This window comes from Tiliqua scincoides, chromosome 2 (assembly GCF_035046505.1).
Source record: "Tiliqua scincoides isolate rTilSci1 chromosome 2, rTilSci1.hap2, whole genome shotgun sequence".
NCBI classification, from domain to species: domain Eukaryota; kingdom Metazoa; phylum Chordata; class Lepidosauria; order Squamata; family Scincidae; genus Tiliqua; species Tiliqua scincoides.
In genome coordinates, this window is record NC_089822.1 from 153,118,181 (window position 1) to 153,139,260 (window position 21,080).

A 21,080-nucleotide genomic window follows, 5' to 3' on the forward strand; every position below is an offset into this window, starting at 1 on the left:
TTTTCTTTCCTGCTTCGGCTCCCTCTCTTAAATTTCCTCCCAGTATCGCTCCGGGGCTCAGTAAGTAACCCAAGAGAAGCAGTTAGGTGATCGAAAAGCCTGGTCTTAATGAGGACCAAGGAGGCTGAGCTGGGGGTCGTGAGCTCCAAGGTGTCAGGTCAGGGTCTGGGGGTGGAGGACATGCTGTGAAACGAAGGGAGTGGAGTTGCAATCCTATGGTCCATACTTACCTGGGGGTAAGCCCCATTGACTCTAATGGGACTTACCTCTGAGTAGACATGCCTAGGATTGGGCTCTGGAGCTGTAATCCCAGCCACACTTTCCTGGGGGAAGTTCCATTGACTCTAACGGGACTTACTTCTGAGTAGACATGTATAGGATGGGGCTCTGGGGCTTCAATCCCAGCCACACTTTCCTGGGAGGAAGCCCCATTGACTCTAATGGGACTGACTTCTGAGGAGACATGCCTATGATGGGGCTCTGGGGCTGCAATCCCAGCCACACTTTCCTGGGAGTAAGCCCCATTGACTATACTGGGATTTACTTCTGAGTAGAGATGCATAAGATTGGGTTTACTCAGAAATAAGTCTTATGGATGTTAATGGGAAACGTTTTTAGAACTGAACTGTTGCTATGTCATCTTACTGGATAATGATCCTAAGTGGCTTCATTGGAAGTAATTATCTTCTGACAGTAGGACTAACTTCAAAGAAAATGTATTTTCCAATCCTGTGCATTCTGTGTGCTTTGACTGCAAATTTAGGCACACTTGGCCTGGGAGTAAATCACGTTTGATCCAGAAATGAGTGAACGTGAAATCGAGCTACACAGCTGCAATCTTAGCTCTTGTAGGGACACATGCGTGCACGCTCCACCAACTTTAGTGAGATTTGCATCCATATACGCAGGTTTAGGATGGAGCTTGGGCCGCTTTCTGGAGCATTGCTTGTGAAACTGTTTCAGACAACTTTTAAAATTGGTTTCCCTGTTTATTAAAATTAACAAAATATAATTTTTAAAAGTCAGGTAAGACTTTGGTTAAGGGGAAATCTCCTGCAGACTTTAGAACTTTGCAGAAGTGACCCAGATGTGTATGTAGATTGCATCTAGGACAAGTCATTTGTTTCAATTGAAAGAACTGTCTTTGATGTTCAAAGCTGCAATGAAAGCTTAGCCAGTAGTCTGTGACCTGTGAAGATTGCTTCATAAACACTGCTCATACTGTGTGTTGTGTGAGCTCACCCTGAACTGTTAAGTCTAAACTAACTTAGAAGTTCATAAATTGTGAACTTCAGGCACTCAAAAAACACAAGGTGTGCAGTTGGAGTCCCTGCTGTCACACTTCAATACCTCCCTTATACACCACAGCACTGTGATGGTTTCACAAACATCTAACAGCCCTATCCTAAGCATGTCTACTCAGAAGTCAGTCCCATTAGAGTCAATGGGGCTTACTCCCAGGAAAGTATGGATAGGATTGGGCTGTATGTCAGGGATGTCAAACTCATTTCATGTAGTGGACCAAATCGCATTTATGGTGCTTGTTGAGGGCCAGAAGTGACATCATCAAGTAGGAAGTGACATCATTAAGCAGATGATGGCCAGAAATAAACACTTTGTTCTTATATAGAACCTCATTAGCTGCAAATGACAGAAGAGAAAATGTACATGGGAAAGATATGGGAAAGCCCAATTACAATGCCGGGAGAGCTCAGTTATAATGGAGGCTGGAGAAATTGGGGGGGGGGGCTGCATTTGCCTGTGGGCCTTATGTTTGACACCCCTGATCTAAGTGAATCAAGAACAAACACCCAGGCAGCAACTTTGCCTCTTTGTACTAAATTCTGGCTCCAGTTTAAACAAAATGAACAGTTGAATGTGATGACACAACAAGAGACAGGATTGCCCAATGTCCTGTGCTTTACCCAATGCGTACCCTAGATTTCCCCATAACTCTAGAACTTACCAGAGACACACACTGACAGAGCGAACCTATGCATGTCTACTCAGAAGTAAGCACCATTTGTGCTCTTTGGGGCTTACTCCCAGGAAGTTGTTATAGGATTGCAGCCTACTTTCCATAAAATGCTGCAGAGCAGACACACACATAGGTGTTTATTTAAAGGGTTGTCTCTTCTTCCATGAGATCACAGGTACAGAAAATGTTGTGAGTGCCCCTTATATCAGAATGATTGTGCCTTAGAACAAAAATGAAACCTATCTGTACTGTCTTAGGGCCCAATCCTATCCAATTTTCCAGTGCCAGTACAGCCGTGCCAATGGGACACACACTGCATCCTGTGGTGGGGAGGCAGTCATAGAGGGCTCCTCAAGATATGGGAACATTTGTTCCCTTACCTCGGGGCTGCATTGCCGCTGCACCGGCGCTGGAAAGTTGGAGAGGATTGGGCCGGGAGATATTTTGCATTTTTGATCTGGCAACTCTAATTCCATTTCTTGCTTCAGAAAATTGACCCTTTAGATCAGAATGTTATCTGAAGAAAAAATCCTTAGTTGCATAATGTATGTGTGCAAAATCAAGAACTTGGGGTGGGGAAAAGGAATGTCTAAGAAACAGTTAATTCTTCTCAGCTATAGCTCCCAGCATGCCGGATATGGTGTAAGAATTTGACTACAATTCCCATCATGCCTCATTTTCCTTAGTTACACAGGTTGGAGTTGGCAGTTGAAGGGTGAGGTTGTATTTCTAGCAACCTTCAATTGGTGTCTGGAAACTGATCTAATTGCTTGTTCTGGAGCACTTTGTGGGTGGGTGGAGGGTGAAGTTGGGTAGGCTGGTGTCACACTGGTGCCCTTGTCTGGTGTTTTCTGAGTCTTGAAGCATGATTTCTGGAGAGAAAGCACTTGGCAACATATGGCATGTTGCTAACCCCTGATTATTGCTGTTTACCAGACTATCATCTGCTGCCTTTTCATACCAGCATCTACTCTAATTCCTCATCTAAGTGGGGGTATGAGTGATGCTGATGCCTGCCACAGAGATGGAAGACTTCCAACGGTCCTACTCGAGACTGTGCAAGGAGAGCGGTGCCGAGCCTCAGGAGAGCGTCCTACAGCACTTGCAGGAAGCGACAGAGAGAAACCGCTTGGATTTTGCTACACAGAGCCTTTCTGTGGACACATGTGGAGCTCTGGGCAAGCTCTTGCAGAATGAACTCCAGTTCACCGAGATTATACTGAGCGATTGCATGTTGAGTGAAGAAGGTGGGAGCTCTCTCTCTTCTCCAGGCAATTCACCACATTCTTTCCAGGGCTTTGCATGTGGAAGTCAGAACTAATGGTTTCTTGTCCCTGGCTTTGTTAAGCCATTTCTGCCCAATGTTGCATATATGCAACAGGGATCAAATGTGTACACCTGTGGGCAGGGCAGAAATGGGTCAATCATTTTTAACTGGGTTTTGTTACTATGCATAGTAGGTTTACATTCAGATTTAAATGTACATAATAGGTTTAAATCAACAATTCAGATTCCTTGCTCCCCTATAAATGCAGATATTGAATACATTGGGGCAAATGAGAAAGCAAATGTATCAGAAATAAGTTAGAAAGGTGACTGTGTTACTGTGCAATCCTAGGTATGTCTCCTCCAACATAAGCGCCATTGACATCAAGGGGCCTGCCTTCCAGGGAAGTATGTATAGGAATGGAGCCTGAATCTGTTACAACAAATGCAAAAAAGAGACCAGTGAGTCATTTTACGGTAAAAGATTTGCCTCAACAGATATGTTAGTTTGTAAGGTGCCACTAGATTCTGTTCCTATCTTATTTTTAAAGTTGTAATCCTTCAGAGATGAAAATGTGTTTCCAAGTAGTCCCTTTCCCTAAGAATATGATGCTGTTAGATTACTGCATCATGAGGGATGAACAGGACTCATGAGGCTGCAATATTGATAGATATAAGAGGAGATATAGAGCTGAGGGAGAAGCAGGAACCTGGTGAAAACACTGTAAGAGCAAATGAAAGAAGGGGTCATGTATAAGGTCACAGAAGTTCGTTTCTTGTTTTGCTCCCATAAACAAAATTCCATAAAGGGTTTTTTTTGTACTGCCTGTGGGAAAATAAAATAAGTGGTGTCCTGGTACAATGGAAAGTTCAGGAAAAATGTCTGAGAATTCTTGCTGATGGGAATTGCAATGAAGAGCAGACAAAGAAAAGAGTGCAGCAGTGATTTAGAATCAAAATGCAGGTGTGTGTGTGTCCAGGGTTTCCAAGAGGAATTTTTCTCTGCCCTACCTGGAGATGCCAGGGTTTGAACCTGGGACTTTCTGCATACAAAGTATGTGTTCTAGCACCAAACCACAGCCCTTCCCCAATGCAGGACTATGTCAGGGTAGTGTGGGAGCTTTGATTATACCCGCAGCATGCTTTTTTTGTCTGGATCATACACATTCCCACTATATGTGCTCTTTGCACTCAGGCAAAAGGCTTAAATTGGCTCCAAAAGAAGCATTTTTTTCCCAGGTCACACATGAGAGAAAGTGACTTGAGTCAGGACTCTGGCAGGGGAGGGAGAGTTTAAAACTCCTATGCATACACTCCAGTCACAGTTCTGATCAGGACTGGCATGGGTGGGTAAGGCATGTGTGCCATTTATAGAAAAAAAATGTAAGCACACCAAGACCAGCAACATGATCAATAATAAGGCCTGAATCCTATGGGGACCTTGCACTGCTGGTACTAGCATTCCAGCAATTCCAACTAGCGTTCCAGGACTTTCACAAAACACCACATGCCATTTTGCACAGCCAGGCCACTGCTGCAGGTGCAAGCAGCCACACACCAACAGCCTCACAATGACCCCTGATGCTGATAAGTCAGTGCAGGGGGCGGGAGAGATGTAAGGGATAGGCAGAATGGAGTAGGGAGGAATGGGGCAAAGACCATAGCAGGGAGCAGGATGGACAGAAAATTCATGAGGGACCTCCAGAGAACACCCAGGTTGAATCTTCTCCTCTTCAGGTCATGCAACACAGCGGGATTTATTTCTGAATCAATACAGAATACATGGGATTGCAGAGCTCTAGGCATCTGGTCTTTGAAACAGCGTCTCCAGGCTTGGGTAATAGGAAGCAGTTCCTGAAACACATGAGAACCATTGCAAGAGTTTGCTAAGTGCAGCACTTTCCTGACCATGTTGCCAGTCTGAAATGGCTACCTGCTGTCCATTCCAAGGGCTGACAGTCCAGAACTGCAACACAAAAAGGAATAAGCCACTTTTTTTTTCCTTTGCAGGAGCAAAGCTACTACTCCATGGACTCTGCTCCAACACTGTTGTGAAATCCTTGGACCTGAAGGTGAGTCTGCTCAGTCAGGAGGATTAGGGCCCAATCAAGTCTAAGACTGAGCCTTGACCTTTGGCAACAGAGAGCAGTGGTATGGTGGGGAGAGGAGCCAAAAAGACATCCTGGGTTCCTTCCTATCTCTTTTATGGTCCAAGGACAAATTAAACCGTCAGAATCTATAGGCCTTATAACACCTGAGATCACTTTTGTGAATCCTTTTAAAATGTTGAGAATCCCAATCTGGTCCTCATGGTTGCAGGCTAACATACAGAGGCAAAAATCAAAATGAAGGGGGCAAGCAAAAAAGAAATCCTAATTGATTGTTTTTTGATGTGTACCATTTCTATGTGCATGCCTCTGGTCCTAAACATGTAACGTGGATGTAAGCATTTTTAAAAAGAATGTAACTTTTCCTCATTACGCTTAGAATGCTCAGAGTTCAGCTGCTCGTAGTGTACATCTGTGTCAATATTACAGATTTACAGATTTACACCAGTTTCACTGCTGTGGTTTCCCACTGAAGGAACTCTGGAAATTTTATTCATTTACAAATTTCCATTCTTCCATTCTATTCAGAGAATACACAAAGTAATATACAACAATGGAATCATACAAACATTTGTTGAGGACGATTTAAGCAACAGGAGTTGCAAAACCGATCACGAATTTGTGAGGAGGCAAAGGAACTCCAAGAGAAAACTCACAGCATTCTCACAAGAGTCTTTGGAAGAACATTCAAACTGATTTGAAATAAAGCCTCATGTTTGTGGCGTAGATATATCCACATCGTCCTGGAGACGTAGCTGGCAATCAATGGGCATCTCTTTATTTTAGGGAAACAACCTGCGAGCTATGGGGGCCGAGGCTCTTGGGAAACTGCTCAGGCAGAACAAGTCTATCAGGAGGTGAGCAATAATAGCAGGCATATGTGGTAGGGCTCTTTTAGTACTTTGCTGGTAGGAGGGTGAGGGGTGTGTGTGTGTGAATTTTAATTAAGTGCCCCCCAAGATGAATTATCTACAGAATGTGAAATGTTCTTCATGTTTTGTCTGCTTGGGAGGGTTAGTCACCATTCCTTTCTCGATCACTGCCTGGAACTGTCTGCACTCTTAAAAACAATGAGGTCTTGTTTCCTGAAACCTGAGCTCTTTGTCGTTTGTGGTCTGATTTCTGATTTTTCCTAGTCTCACCTTGGAATGGAACAATCTAGGTGTATGGGAGGAAAGCTTTGCCTTGTTCTGTGAGGGGCTTGGAGCCAATTGTAATCTCCAGCGCCTTGATCTGCGCAATAATCAGATCAACCACCAGGGGGCAGGAGAGCTGTCTATGGCACTGAAAGTCAACTCCAGTCTCCAGGAACTTGGTAAGGCTGGTCTTCTTAACCCATCATATTTTTTCTCCTTGTCAACATGATACAGCTTACTCCAAAGCTTTTTACAGAGAGGTGATGACAGCTGGGGACCTCATGACTCCAGGACTGATAACCATCTATACTGAGAAATGTGATGAGCTAGTTTAAGCCTTTGACCATGTCAGTGTCTGAACTCTGAAGATTTATTCAGGTCACTTCAAGGATGTGAAAGCAGCCGATGCAATTTGCCTAGCAACCCATTTTCATATGACTGGGATGATCTACTTATGCACTATTTATTTATTTTATTTATAGTATTTTTACCCTGCTTTTCTCCCTGAAGGGACTCAAGGCAGCTTACATAAACCAATGTAAAAATACAAGTGAATAAAATCACAACACAAAACACAAAACATACATTAAAACCTGCAACAATTAAGAACATCATAAGCAGCAATAAAACATTAATAAAGTATAAGATCAGCAGCAACCAACTTATAAAAGAACCCCAAACCTGTAAAAGCCAGATGTTGTTAAAAAGGCCTAGAACTTGGAAGGCTTGTCTGAAACAAAATGTCTCCAGGCCTCACCCGAAAGTCTCCAAGGAGGGAGCAGCTTGTAAATCAAAAGGGAGAGAATTCCACAGAATTAGTGCCACTACTGAGAAGGCCCGATTTCTCGCTGCTGCCTCTCACACCTCCCTGGATAGTGGCACTACACCTACCAAGTGCTATTGAGCAGAATCCATAGAGTTGAGCAAGATGTCAGTACAGTTGGACACATATCTCACTTTGGAGATCTACACTCCAGAGGACATGTGTTTGCCTACTGTCAATCTCACCACGCAAGGGGCAAGTGAAGCACAAAAATATGAAACTGCAGACACTGCTGTTAGGGCTTCTTCCATGTTTTTTGGCCATGTACCTAAAAAATGTGTAATAAGCCTGCTCCTGATGTATTACACCTCCAGCAATCATCTGTCTGAGTACAGCAGGCTCCAGCTTTGTCTTGGGTTAAGCATATGATCAAATCACTTTACGATAGATTCTTTACGATAGATTAGATAGTAAAACAAGCTTCACTATACGATAAGTTATTCCCTCTATGATCGAAGCATGATTGCTGCCAACAGGACCTTGTGGGTGATAGATATGCCAATCAATGATGCAAACACAAGCTTTTGGTAGTGTCTCAGCTAATAACAGCATTTTTAATGTTGTGGCTGTGTGTATGGAGGGAAGGATATAGTATTTTATTTGTGTTTTACATCACAACATTGTGTAAATTGATAACCATGGCCCCTAACAAGTGCAATAGGCACTTTTTAGAGCGGAAAATAGTTTAAATTTAGAGAGGAAAATGTGGCATAAATTTCAGCTTCCAAGATTTTGGAATGAATTACCAAGAAACAGTGTGTTATTGGATTCACATTACAATATTTTCAGAATACCATGGAGTCTCTAGAACAGATTACCATCGTAAAGCAGGGGTCCATTGTATTATAAATATAGTTCAACCTAGAAGATGTTAAACCATCTCTGTTATAGCTTTTAGAAACTCTCCCATGTTATTGTTAAGCTATGAATCAGGTGAGTAGATAGAAACAGCCCCCTCTTTCCATAGGGCTTGTTAAAAAATAAAAATGTACCTTGAAGGAGAGGAGGAGGAGGTTTGATGTGTGCCTGAGCTCATAGAAATCAGTACCCCTAATTTTGCATAGGATTTGCCTCTGTTTCACAAAATAAGAAAATTCCGCTTTGCTAAAGAGTTTGCAATAGTTCAGCAACCATTTCTCTATTCAGTATATACTGAGTATACTCAGTAGAAATTAGACACTTGACATGAGAGGAAATCTGAAAAAATGAACGTCTTGCTCCATGTCTGAAATGACATGAGAGATTTGTATCTCTAAGATCTCTGAAATGCTTTGTTAACTTCTACAAAGGTGTCCAGTATTCAGCTGATGATGTTTCAGAACTTTGGAAAACAAGGCCTTGTGTTGGATTGCGGGTTGTTTGTGATGCTTTGCTTTTTGTTTAGATTTGCGCTGGAATAACATCGGACTCCTGGGGGGTCGTGCACTCCTGAATTGTCTGCATAGCAACCGCGCACTACGACAACTAGAACTGGCTGGCAACAATGTGCCCAGTGACATCCTGAAGGCTGTGGGTGAGCAGTTGTGCCAGCCCCCCGACGTGCTTAGAGTTCTAGATTCCAGGGCTGCAGCAGGCTGTGCCATCCCTGAACCTTTGTCCCCAACAGACAATGAAACAACTTAGTAAAAGAGATTTTAGTTTATTAAGTACATAAGGTTACATAAGGTTACAGTAAGGTAGCAAATGCTAGAGGCATAAACATCTAGGAAACACATCAGCAATAAAATAATAAAGCTAGCTGGCTGTCTCTATTAATCCCTATCTCTCACTTGGGTCAGTTACTCTTGTAGATCACTTAGCTCCAGGCTACCTGTGAGGCCAGATGCCCATGGTGGACAATGGAGCTCACAGCGTGCAGGATCTTGCACCCAAAAACTCTGTCCAAGAAGGAGCCGGACACACCCCTTGGGGCACTCATTATTACACTTCTTGTGCTAATAGTACTGAGGTGACTTCATACTTATTTAGACTGTCCAATCAGAAACTTTTGAGGACAGAACCTTCTTAAAGTTGGCCTGGTTGTCCTCCTAGTTCTTACCCCTCCCACTGGAGATCCATAGCTGCATTCCATTCCGCTTGATCAGGCGCCTCTCTGTCTACTAAGATGTTAAACATTCCAATGGGTTGCAATTCTTGTTGTCTGTCCTTTCTGGCCAGCAAGGAGAGACAACAATCTTTTTGTTTATTTACTCACATTCTTGCAGCTAGGAACTGCTAGCCACTACTCCGTTACTGACTTAGTTTGGTTCAGGCTCCACATGCTAACCTAGGCCTAACATGTACATATTCATGACACATCCCCAATTGCCTGCTCCTTTTTTCAGTGAAGGAATGAAAAACTAGATGGACAAGAGGTCAACATCCAGTGTGTGAGACCAAAGAAAATGCAAACTTAGAATTTTTAGGAAAGATATGTATTTTTGGTGTAGGCTACTGACAGAATACACTCGTGGTAACTGCTGAATTTCTTGTTAGTGTCTCCTCTCAAAGGAGCCAATCCCTACTAACTGACAGCCCAATCCTGAGCTGCCCGGAGCGCCCAGCACCGAAAAGGGCTGCTGCTGAATCCTGCGCCTCCCGTGCTACCGCAGGAGGCTCCTCGGGAGAAGGGGATGTTTGTCCCCTTCCCTGAGTAAGGTAAGCAGCCCCACAATGGAAAAGGCGCTCGTGTAGGGCGCACAGCCCTCCACGAGTGCCCTGGATCCTGTGGAGCTCAGCTTTGTGGATCCCGCCCGCCCCCGGCACACCTCCCACCCACCCCTCGGCATGCCTCCTCCCCGCCCCTGCTGGCCTCCCCCCTCCCCGGAACACCTCCTCCACGCCCCTGTCCATGCCCCCACCTCCCGTTCCACTACTCTGCGGTCTGGGAGACCGCCGAGCTGCGGAACCTGGACGACCGCCCCATGCTAGCCCAGCACTGCCGGCACTGGGCTAGCACTGGCGGGAGCACGTTTGCGACTGAGGTTGGCGGCACGGAGCCTTGCCGCCGACCACAGGATTGGGCTCTTAGGCTACAATCCTAACCACACTTTCCTGAGAGTAAGCCCCATTTAACAAAATAGGACTTACTTCTGAGTAGACCTGGTTAGGATTGTGCCCTTAGTTTTATATTCTTATCTTATTTGTGTTTTTAATTGTGGAAGTCACTTTATGAAAATTCTGGATGGTATCTGGAGGAATGCTTCCTTCACCTGAAGTGTACTCCGTGAATAGAAGCTCCTTCCAAGAACAGAAGGCAGGTGGTTATTGCATAAAAGGCTCTTTGTGCCACCGGAACACTCCCTTGCATAAAAGGCTCTTTGTGCCACCGGAACACTCCCTTTCTCAGTGGGAGTGTCTGTTCACGCAATGCACTTCCATTGATGGAAGCCTCACTCTGGATATCACCCTTTAAATTAAAATGTTGGCTCTAAATACAAAACACTAATAATAATCTGTAAATAAATACTTTGGACAACCCCATGGAGTTCAGTTAATGTTGTGGAAAGAACCTCATTTGTTTCTCTTGTTCTCTGGCACAGAGCAAGCTGTGGAACACAATCAGGACCGTCAAAGCATCCTCTGCAAGAGTCGGAGCATGGCTCACATGCTCAGTAAAGAGGTGCTGTGTGTGAAGGAGGAGAAAGCTAAACAGGTGAGTTAGCCTGCCTGCAGTTGAGTTGAAAAGATGTACCTGTCACAGGTACACCCGCTAAGAAATGGTGGAATTCTTCCTTCTTTCCGTCCTGCTGACTGGCTTCAGGGAGCAGACCACAAGATATCTCTGTATTGCTCAGGTTCTCCTAGGAATGGAAGAATGTGTTTGCCATACTCTTAGCTTCCCTGAAAGATCTTGTGGAGTAGTCCAGCTTAGAAAGCTAATTCTTTAAACTCTCTCCCAAATAGACCATTTAAGTGGAGGAATTCTCTGACTTTCCATCTTTGGCAAGATGCTTATGTTTACCATGTGCTACTTGGCCTGCAGATGTTGTGAGGTTAGATGGGGCATGGGAGCGTGTTCACCCTGAAGTTACTGGAAAAAGGGTGAAACGAGCATGCAATAAGTAAAAGTAATTGTCTGTGTTGACTGGAGAACTAGGAAGAAGAATAGGTAATGGTCTTCACCCATTGTGGCATAAGTCTGGAAGAGTTGGAGGAGATTGCCCCAGAACACTGCTGGGTTGGATCTGAATGCTGATTGTTCACATTTCAACCTCATGCTATTAATGTTTCAAATGTGCTTCTCAGTTCCTGGATCTGATGGACACTATTGACAAACAACGAGAGGAGATAACCCGCAGCAGCAGGTGAGTGAGTTATAACCAGCATACCTTCAGCAGTTCATCTGGGTCCAGGGGGTGCTGCCTGGAGGATGATTCCAGATGTTGCTCCAAGCAGTGGCATTTGCACATGACAAGATGTACTGTAGGCAGTAACTCAAAGAAGAGGGTCTTCCTGTTGTGGGGTTTGAGAACTTCTGTTGCCCTTTTGGTGTGATATAACGATGCTGTCTGTGCCGATCCTGCTAGGTCTTCTGGACAAGCAACCATCAATATATGTGCTGTGGACAATTCAGAGTACTAACACTGTGGTGGGTTCAGTCGTAATGACAATGTGTGGTTTCTCATTATGGAACAAATGTAGGAAAGCCGCAGTCTCATGTGCCCCTTCCCCACCTCTCCTCGTTCTCACTTGAGAGGAGGGGAGAATGAAAGCTTCCATGTTGCACATGAATTCATTATGTTTAGTCCAAACCAGTTAGCTAATAATCTGAAAACATAGAACTGTCGTTCCCTGAGTTTGTTTAACATGCTGAACTGTGTTTTACTTCAGGCAGTTCTCCCAAGTTCTTTCTTATGGGGGGAACTCTCTTATGGCCACTCTCTAAAATTGCCCTTTGTCTCATAGAGATTGTAGTCTAGCAAGTATGTTGTGCTTTTCAAGGCTCTTAATAAAACCCTTCCTTGTGGTTTGGCATGGTCCCATTTCAACCATTACTCAACTCCTCTTTGGTCACAACTTCATTACTCCCTCCTCCACTCTTGAACCAAGACAAATTGTGGGAATGGTCCAGTGCTTGAATGTTGCCTCTTCTGCCCCTGCAGAATATCAGCCACACGAGTTGGGCAGCTGCAAGAGGCGCTGACCGAACGCCATTCTGTGATGAACTCCCTTAAAGCAAAGTAAGCTGGGCAGAGGGGGAGAAACCAGGCTGTCAGTATCACCCGCATGCCCTACCCAGTGGGATGTGCTGGTCTGATGCACCCTGCATGAATGTGGCCATTGCTCATACTTCATATAAGTAGGAAACCAAGGGAGTAAAGGAATGAGCAGAAAAAGCCTAGAGAAAAGAAACTGGTTTGGTTAACCCAGGGTCTGGATTCAGTGCTGTCCATTGGACCAATGTGTAATTATTTATGTAACCACAGTAGGCAAGGATTTTTCTGATGGTAGAAACAGTATATACAATAACTCTGATCTAAACTGTTCAGCCACAGCATGCTTGCATTATCACACTGTACAAAGCAATTCAGAAGAAAAGATAACAATAACTGGTGTTGCATTGCTGCCTACCCCTTGGCTCAGTCGCCAGGAAAGCAATCCAGACCAAGGCACTGGGGATGGTGTGTATACTGTAATGTGCTCATGGCACTACAGTGGCAGCATCTCAGACTTTGGACTCATGGGATATTTTAACATATGAAGCTGCCAGGCCATTGGTCCATTTGGACCAGTATTTGGCCCACTCTGACTGGCAGCATTTTAACCCAGAGGCAGGGTTTTCTTCCCCCACCACCTCTGCCTGATCTTTTTAACTGGAGATGCAGAAAATTGAACATGGGACCTTCTGTATGGAAAGCAGATGCTCCTCTACTGAGATGTGACCTCATCAGTTTTTCTTTCTGAGAGTTGGATACCAGGTTGGCGACCATCACATCCGGTGATCTTGTGAACGCACCTTTATGGGTAGAACAGGCTATTTTAACTCAAGTATTTACTGTTCACTGCTTTGATAGCTTTTTTTAATTGTTGAGAAGAGTATATACATTTTTAAAATAATAATTAATGAAAATATATAATAATAAATAATAATAAACTTTATTTATACCCCGCCCTTCTCCCCAAAGGGACCCAGGGCAGTTTACAACAGCTTAAAAGCAGATTAAAACATAATATTAAAAAATATATATCTGTTGAGATCCCCTCTAAGTGATGATACTAAAGGGAATACTTAAGGGAATTCTTTTTGAGAATTTACTTCCTGTGCATAAGATTTGTGGGTGGAAGGGTTTTGGAGACAGAGAAGATAATGGACCTTCTTTTTGTGATCTGATTCTGGCCACAGTTGTTGAGAAGCTTATCTTGCTGTGTGCACACACACATTCACAAATTCATTCACTGTGGTATAAGCGCATCGGTGCCAGTAGCAAACTTGATCATGGAAAAGAGTGGGCTTTTCTACCTTGTAGGCTCCAAATGACTGAGGCAGCTTTGGCTCTGTCGGAGCAGAAGCTGCACGACCTGGGGGAGTTGCTGAGCACGGCAAATCAGGAGCAAGCGAGACTGATTGAGGACCATGCCAAGGAGAAGCAGCAGCTCAAGAAGGTAAGTTGTGGTGAGCTGGGCAGGCTGAGGCCACATGTGACTGAGTAAGGGGTCAGTGGAGTAAGGGGTCATTGCATGAAGCCTGGGAAAAGAAGATGTTGGGCCCAGTCCTTTCCAACTTTCCAGCGCCGATGCAGCAGCAATGAAGCCCCAAGCTGCATTGGTGTTGGAACGTCGGATAGGATTGGCCCCTTTGTTTGGGAAAGGAGCCCTGAGCTGATGAAATGATGGCATGAAATGTAATGCTTGAGCTACTATTTGGGGGAGGGCAAGAGGGAGACATATGAGAAGGACAGATGACAGCAAGGGAATGACTTGCTGGCACTTACTTTTATAGGATTCCACTGATCGAGAGGCAAAACTTCAGCGTGAACTTTCATCTGCCAGTGAGAAAAATCTCCTGCTCAGGAACCAGGTAGGAGAGTGACTTCAATACTCCCAATTGTTCTCTTACCTGAAAGCCTGTTGGGGAAACCCCCATAATCCATGCCTGGTCCCCTGCCACACAAGCCAAAGTCAGGCCTCGAGTGTGGCAGTAGCCTACCCTCTTGTCAACTGACACTCTGGGCTTGTCTTTGTTTCATGGGAGTGACTTCCTTCCAGGTAGATGAGCTAGAGAGGAGGTGCAAGACACAGCAGGAGCAGCTGTTCCAGGTGAAGGAGGACCTGACCCACACCACTGCAGAACTGAAAGTGCGAGCTGTACAGGCTGAAGGTGAGTTGGAACTGCGTCATGATTCCCTGAAGGGGGAAACTCTGGGGGCCTCACTTGGTGCCTTCCCTTTTTATCCCCAGAACGCTTGGAGATGGAAAAGAGGAGGTTCCGACAGGGCTTGGAGGATGCTGAATCCCTTCGGCTGAAGGAGGTGAGGACTTTAAGCAGCTGTGGGGGGAGAGAGGGACCATACCAGGAAGCAATATTAGATCTGTCTTTCAAGGAGTCCAACATGTTCTGCTGTCTCAGGGGATAAGTAGTTGTGCCCCTCCTTCTGCATCTTGTAGAGTGTCTGGGATTCCTCTAGGAGAGTTCCCTCCCCCAGCGGCAGCCTCTTTTGCCTCTTCCATACAATAAAATAAGGAGGAAGAAAGAGGTTGCCACAGGGGAAAATCTTTGGGGTGGCACACTTCTGATATTGGCAAGGAACAGTTGCAGTTTCCCATTCCCCAGCTCCCTATAGGTGAATGGACATGTTGGCAGTTGCCTCCTCCCCACACAGGTTTGCCCCCTATTGCCCAAGGACCTGGAGCAGAGAAGGGGAATTGTTTTCCCTTGAGGGATTTCCTAATTAGATCAGGAAACCCTGGAATACTACTATCCCAGCAGCTTCCTGTACTTCATACTGGATTGAGGCACCCCTGAGTCGAGGCCCCATCCTTCAAATCTAGGCCTCTTGTTGCACCATCAGATTACTTCTGTCCCATGGGATATAGTATAGCATGTTTTGGTAGGGAGAAGAAGATTCTCTGCCCCAAGACATGGAGTGATAATGAGGCTCTGCAAAGGCCAACATCCTGCCTTAGTACTGTTTTGAATTGAGGGTGAGGGGATCCCATGTGCCGCAAAGAGGGCAGATTACACCAGACTGTGTTCAGGTGCTGTTGGTGCCCTCTCACTTATGTAATTTCTCATGCAGGTAGATCACATGACACACCATATGGAAGCAAATGAGCGTTCCCTGCAGGAGCGAATCCAGAGACTGGAGGCCATCCGCATAGGGCTCGAGGAGGTAAGTGGGACAGGAACAGCTCCACTTCAGGGTCCCATGTTTCAAACAAGCACAGCTTCATATTGTGGTTGCCCTTTCCATTGGAGCAACACATCCAATTCCCATCTTCCTTCTGTTTGACCTCTTCTAGGAACTCTCATCCCAGGGTTGGGGAAAGAGACTTCCTGCTCTTGTACATGTCCTGCTGGTGAACTACAGTTGTCATGTAATGGATCTTTTGTTTTGCAACCAGGAGCTGGGTCGAGTGAAAGCCACTGCTCTTGCAGAGCGGGGCCAGGTGGAGGAGCAAATCATCAAAGCCAAGAACCAGGCCAGGTGGGAAGAGGTGAGTGTGGTGGGGCAGCTCAGCAGGCCTGACCACTGAGAGCAAAACACACCACAGTGGAAGAAACACACATACCCCCAGCCATTCTTAGCAGTAGGGCACAGTAACTACAAACTGCTTTCTCCCAAGCTGAAAAATAACTTGTTCCCCCCCCCCCCCCAAAAAAAAAACCCCTCAGTTTTGACCCTGTTTCAGATTCTGTCAAAGCCCTGATGATGCCCTTGGGAACATGACAGTGTCCAGTTCCTCCCTTAAGACCCCATGATGTGTCAGAACCTGTTGCGATTTCAACAGCATCATCGGTTAAACTGCCCTCCCCTGTTTTGAAAGGGGGCAGGAGACATTATAATACACACTGTGGTGCTATGTCTCCCTCAAGTTCTGAGATCATCTCTGCCACCAAAGCAGCAACAATGGCAAGTCTGTGGGGGGGGGGAGGGGAAAGGTGACAGGATCTCACCCACCTGCCAGTCTTTTTCCCAGCCCTTCCCCCACACTCACCTTTGGTGCTGCTCCAGCAGGCAGGGTGATCTCAGAGCTCCAGAGGGAGATTGCATTACATCATATTTTTCAATATTTCCTTGTTCCTTTTTAAAACCCGGGGGGGGGGGATCTCAGGTTTGAACATGACATCATTTATATTTTTATCCTGCACCTTTCATCCCAGTGGGACCCTCCGTAGTATCATAATGTTGAGCTCTGAGTGGTCAGGACTAGGTCACCTTCCTGAGTTATGGCTTCAGACACAGGCAGTGTTCCCCCCCCCCACACCCCTTTTGTACTTCATAGCAACAGCGACTGGAGCACCTGGAGGAGAAGTTGCGGCTGATGGCGCAGTCTCGGGATGAGGCCCAGAATTACTGTTTGCAGCAGAAGCAAGCCGTGTCTGAGGCACTTGCCAAAGAGAGCCAACTGAGCCTGCAGATAGAAGGACTCAAAAGGCGCCTGGAAGAGCTTCAGCAGGTGAATGAAGAGTTTGACTGGAAAGGGGATATATAGAAGAGCAATATATGTATTCCACAAAGAATCTCAAACTCTGAACTCCAAGTAAATAACTCAGGGACCAATCCTATCCAACTTTCCAACACCGGTGCAACCACAGTGCAGCCCTGAGGTAAGGGAATAAATGTTCCCATACCTTGAAGAGGTCTCTGTGACTGTCTCCCCACCACAGGATGCAGTGCACGCCCCATTGGCATGGCTGCACTGGCACTGGAAAATTGGATAGGATTGGGCCCTTGGTTTTGAAACGTGCATCATTTCTTCTGACTGCAGTACTGAATTATTATAGAATGGGGGAGGGTGGATGAGGTGTGTACAAGAGCAGGAGATAAGGCAGTGAAGTACAAAAGGCAGAAAACAGCAGCTTCTCTGACCAGTATAAGTTCTTTCAGACTTCCTACATAACCATTAGGGCTAGAAGCTTCCTTTTCAACAAATTCAAATTTGGAATGTATAGGCTTCCAGATTTTGTGATGGGCAGTATGTGCCCAAATACAGGCAGCCTTAGAGCCCAATCCTATCCTTCCCCATCCCTGCCAATACAGGCACACCAAAAATGTGCACACTGTGGAGGGGAGAGAGAAATTATTTCCCTTTACCCGTCTGTAAGTCTGCCAATCCACAATGGGTCTCATTAGCTGCTACAGGTCTGAGGGGAAAAATGGAGAAAGGAGGCATGAAAAAAAGGGGATAGGATCTGCCGTTGCTACTGGATCCACCCCTTTCACCACCTCTCCACCCCGTTTCTCCCTTCTCCCCCCATCGCTGCCTAGTTCCACCATTGCCCTCTTCTGTTCCACCCTCCCACCACCTGTCTTGCTTCAAAACCACCAACTTACCTTCATTGGTGGGTCCCGACTGAACCATCACCATGCATGGCTGCAGCCTTCCCACTGGTGCTCCAGCAGCACATACATCCTTTGCAACTGCTGTAAAGTAGTTAACGCTGGTGAGAAACTGGTGGGAAACTCGTTCCGCCAGTGTTAGAGCCCAATAGGATTGGTAATGGTAATGTGTGCATGAAATGTTGCACCTATCAGCACTGTGACCACAGTTGTAGTTTGTGTGTTAGCTTTTCACCATAACCTTCCTCCCTACCTGTGTTTATTTGGAGTGTGCACAGTGTACTGCAGCAGTGTTAAAAGAAGTGTGACAAACATGAGAATATAAAGATGTTGTGCTTCATTATTTGGTGAAGTTTTAGTATGTATGGCGGGTCTTGCGACTACCTGCGGCACTGCATGTTTTGATCTATGTGCTACGGGTGACAGGAGTTGAGTGGCAAGGAACAAGAAAAGGTTGCCGAGGTCAACAGAGTAAGAGTGGAGCTGCGGGAGCAGATTGGGCACCTGGAAGCCGAGAGGACAACCCAGGAAGGGCTGAAAGAGAAGATTGCGGCGCTGGAGCGACAGCTGAAAGGTAGTGATGCGGGAAGGGTATTTTGCTTGATGTGGTTATTTGAGTCATTTATATCCTGGCTAGCCAAGGCTGCTGAAATCAATTTAAAATGAATTATGGAAAGAAAATAAGATGAAATATGAAGTAACCCCCCTCCCCCCTAAAAACAATACTATTATTAGCAATTAGAAATGAAACAAAGCTTCACTGAACAGAAACCATTTCAGAAGCCTGGCAGAACAAAAGAAAGTATTTAAACATCGCTTAAAAATGGCAGAAGAGGGAGCCCTACCAAGTGGAAGTGAGGCACTGCCCCTGAAACGGCCTCATCTCTTATGCTGGCCAAATGGACTTCAGTTCAAAGCTGGGTTAGAGGTCAGGCCTCTGGTGCCATTCTATGGGCTGATGTGAGCGGTATGCACCTGCTTCTCCAGATGCTGCCAGAAAATGTGTAGTGTGCCACAGTCCAATGGCAAAGAGCACCTGGGTGCTAAACATGTGCTGTTGCTAACTCATAAGTACGGAGGGTGTTAGTTCGACTGCATTCTTCATCATGTTCCATTTGATGACTGGATGATGACTGGATGACTGGATGTTGCCTGCCTTTTGCATCCAGATTCCTTCTCCATGGCAGAGTGAGACTGAAAGAGAAAGAGCTGGCTAGAAAACAGCTCTCAACAGAGGAGGAAGTAACAGGACTCCCTTGGAACCATGTGGCTGTATGTGCCTCAGACTGATGTGGGCATAGAAAGACAAATGGGCATGTTGGTGTATGGCAGGGGAAAAAACATGGTTTGGTTAAGATGTGGTTGGAAAGAGGCATGGAGGTGGGATGGGAATGATGGGTAGAAGCTCTTGCAGTCTACCAAATATGGACAAATGTTACATCCAGCCCACAGTTTTGAGAAGTTTGGGGCACCCTACAGAAATAGTCTCCCAGATATCCCGTTTGGAAATTCCACAACAGCGACATGCTAAAATTTCTATTCTCTAGCATAGCCAGCAGTATCATGGGGGAGTGACTTGTCACAGTTTGCAGGAGGTGGGACCAAATCCCAGCTTTTCAGCTTCATTGTTCTAGGTTTAGGTTGTGACATCATCTCAAGCCAACTATTCTGTGGCAACTGAACAAGCCAACCTTTCTTCCATTAAGGAGACATGTTGTGTTCTCCCAGTGGTGATTATCTGTCAACACTGGTAGAACAGTCCTTGCCTTGAAGAGAATTTTCACCATTTTGACTACAGTCACTTTGAAACCAGAAAATCTGCCATACAGAGCACTCCTATGCATGTCTACTCAAAATTAAGTCCCAGTGAGTTTAAAGGAACTTACTTCCAGGTAAGTGTGTATAGAATTACAACCTTAATTCTTTCATTCCACTTTGTGTAGTGCTGTCCAGTAACCATCGGGAGGCGCTGCTGGACAAAGAGGGTGAAATCACAAGCCTGTGGGAGAAGCTGCGAGTTCGAGAGGCAGAGATATCCAGGATAAGGGAGGAAGAAGCTCAGCGAGCCAGTTTTCTTCAAAATGCCATCATGACCTACGTGCAGGGATCCCCCCTCAGGTCTCTCAGTCCCAGGAAGTGAGTGTGAGGCTTGAAGAATCCTGAGTCCTCACACCCAGGTACTGGAGGCCCAGACTGATTGCTGTGGTCAGGCTGTGGGACATGTGGGTATCATGGATTCTCCACTTTCTGACATTGCTGGGAGAGTCTACAACTAGTTGTACTGGCAACTGCCTGAGGCTGGACCTGAGGTGTCACTGAAGGACTTGCTATTGCTGTAGAAACCATGTTCATGATCTTTGACACAGCTGTCTTGTTTAAACCTGCAAGCTATCCTGCAGGCCCCCAAGTAAAGCCATCTATGCCAACTTGCAGCATAAAAAGAAGACTGGTAAGATAGTGTCCTTCTCTCTCTGTCCTGTATGGCCAGCTCTCATGATGCATCAGTAACAAATCCCAATCATCCAGATCATACAGGGACTTTCATATGCAGAGTGATTAGTATGGAGAGCAAGGTTCTGCCACCAGTGCAAGATTTCTTTTCACTTTAAAATGGTACAAACTGAGTGTCTTCATGGAAGGCAAACTCATCTGTGGAGCCTGCCTGACCCATCTTGGTCTTGAGGAAAGCCACCATCCTTTCCTGGAGGGACAGAGGCAGGGTAGATTTCCAGGCCATCAAGATTTGCTGTATCCCTCACCTGGAGGATCTGAGCATGGGAATGGCATGTTTATATTAATTTCTAATGTTAGCTTTAGAACCAGGATGAAAATGAAATGTTTGTACCTCTACCTTGGTTCAAGGGCGGTTTGTATTTTGAGTTATTCAGTATCTATTTTTGAGCTCTCTCCCTGTGTTTTTCGCATATAAACATAAAGCAGTGATATATAGTATGTGAGAATTAGGAGAAATGTCTGATTGTTTCATAAATGTTATGAACATAAAACTTCATATTTTGCTGGTGGTTTGTTGGTTTTTTGAAGGGGGCAAAACCCTCTTGGAGCATTTTCTCCCAAATGCCACAATAGGGTGAGTATATGTGGACTCATCTCCCTGCATTACAATCTCTGAGCATGAACTGGAGGTTGTCCATGACTTTGTGTACCTTGGCTCAGCTATCTCCGACACTCTTTCTCTCGATACCGAGCCAAACAAGCGCATCGGTAAAGCAGCTACCACATTTTCCAGACTCACAAAGAGAGTCTGGTCCAGCAAGAAGCTGACGG

At 45.5% G+C, this 21,080-nt stretch overlaps 1 protein-coding gene across 3 annotated transcripts; it reads left to right on the forward strand.

Annotated features, from left to right (window-relative positions):
- The first annotated feature begins 16 nt into the window (after nt 1-16).
- LRRC45 (leucine rich repeat containing 45) lies at nt 17-20,759 on the forward strand. 3 transcript variants are annotated; one of them, XM_066615265.1, is made up of 18 exons: nt 17-60; nt 2,915-3,225; nt 5,255-5,316; nt 6,139-6,209; nt 6,489-6,667; nt 8,696-8,824; nt 10,833-10,945; nt 11,539-11,597; nt 12,396-12,473; nt 13,761-13,896; nt 14,234-14,311; nt 14,500-14,611; nt 14,692-14,762; nt 15,531-15,623; nt 15,856-15,948; nt 16,738-16,911; nt 18,222-18,369; nt 19,739-20,759. In XM_066615265.1, the coding sequence occupies exons 2-18, from the start codon at nt 2,982-2,984 to the stop codon at nt 19,933-19,935; spliced, it is 2,037 nt and encodes a 678-aa protein (XP_066471362.1). In that variant the 5' UTR covers nt 17-60; nt 2,915-2,981; the 3' UTR covers nt 19,936-20,759. The 3 variants fall into 3 exon arrangements, with proteins under 3 accessions (XP_066471362.1, XP_066471363.1, XP_066471361.1); XM_066615266.1 differs by lacking the exon at nt 17-60 and adding an exon at nt 122-157; XM_066615264.1 differs by lacking the exon at nt 17-60 and having other exon boundaries at nt 2,735-3,225.
- The last annotated feature ends 321 nt before the right edge of the window (nt 20,760-21,080 follow it).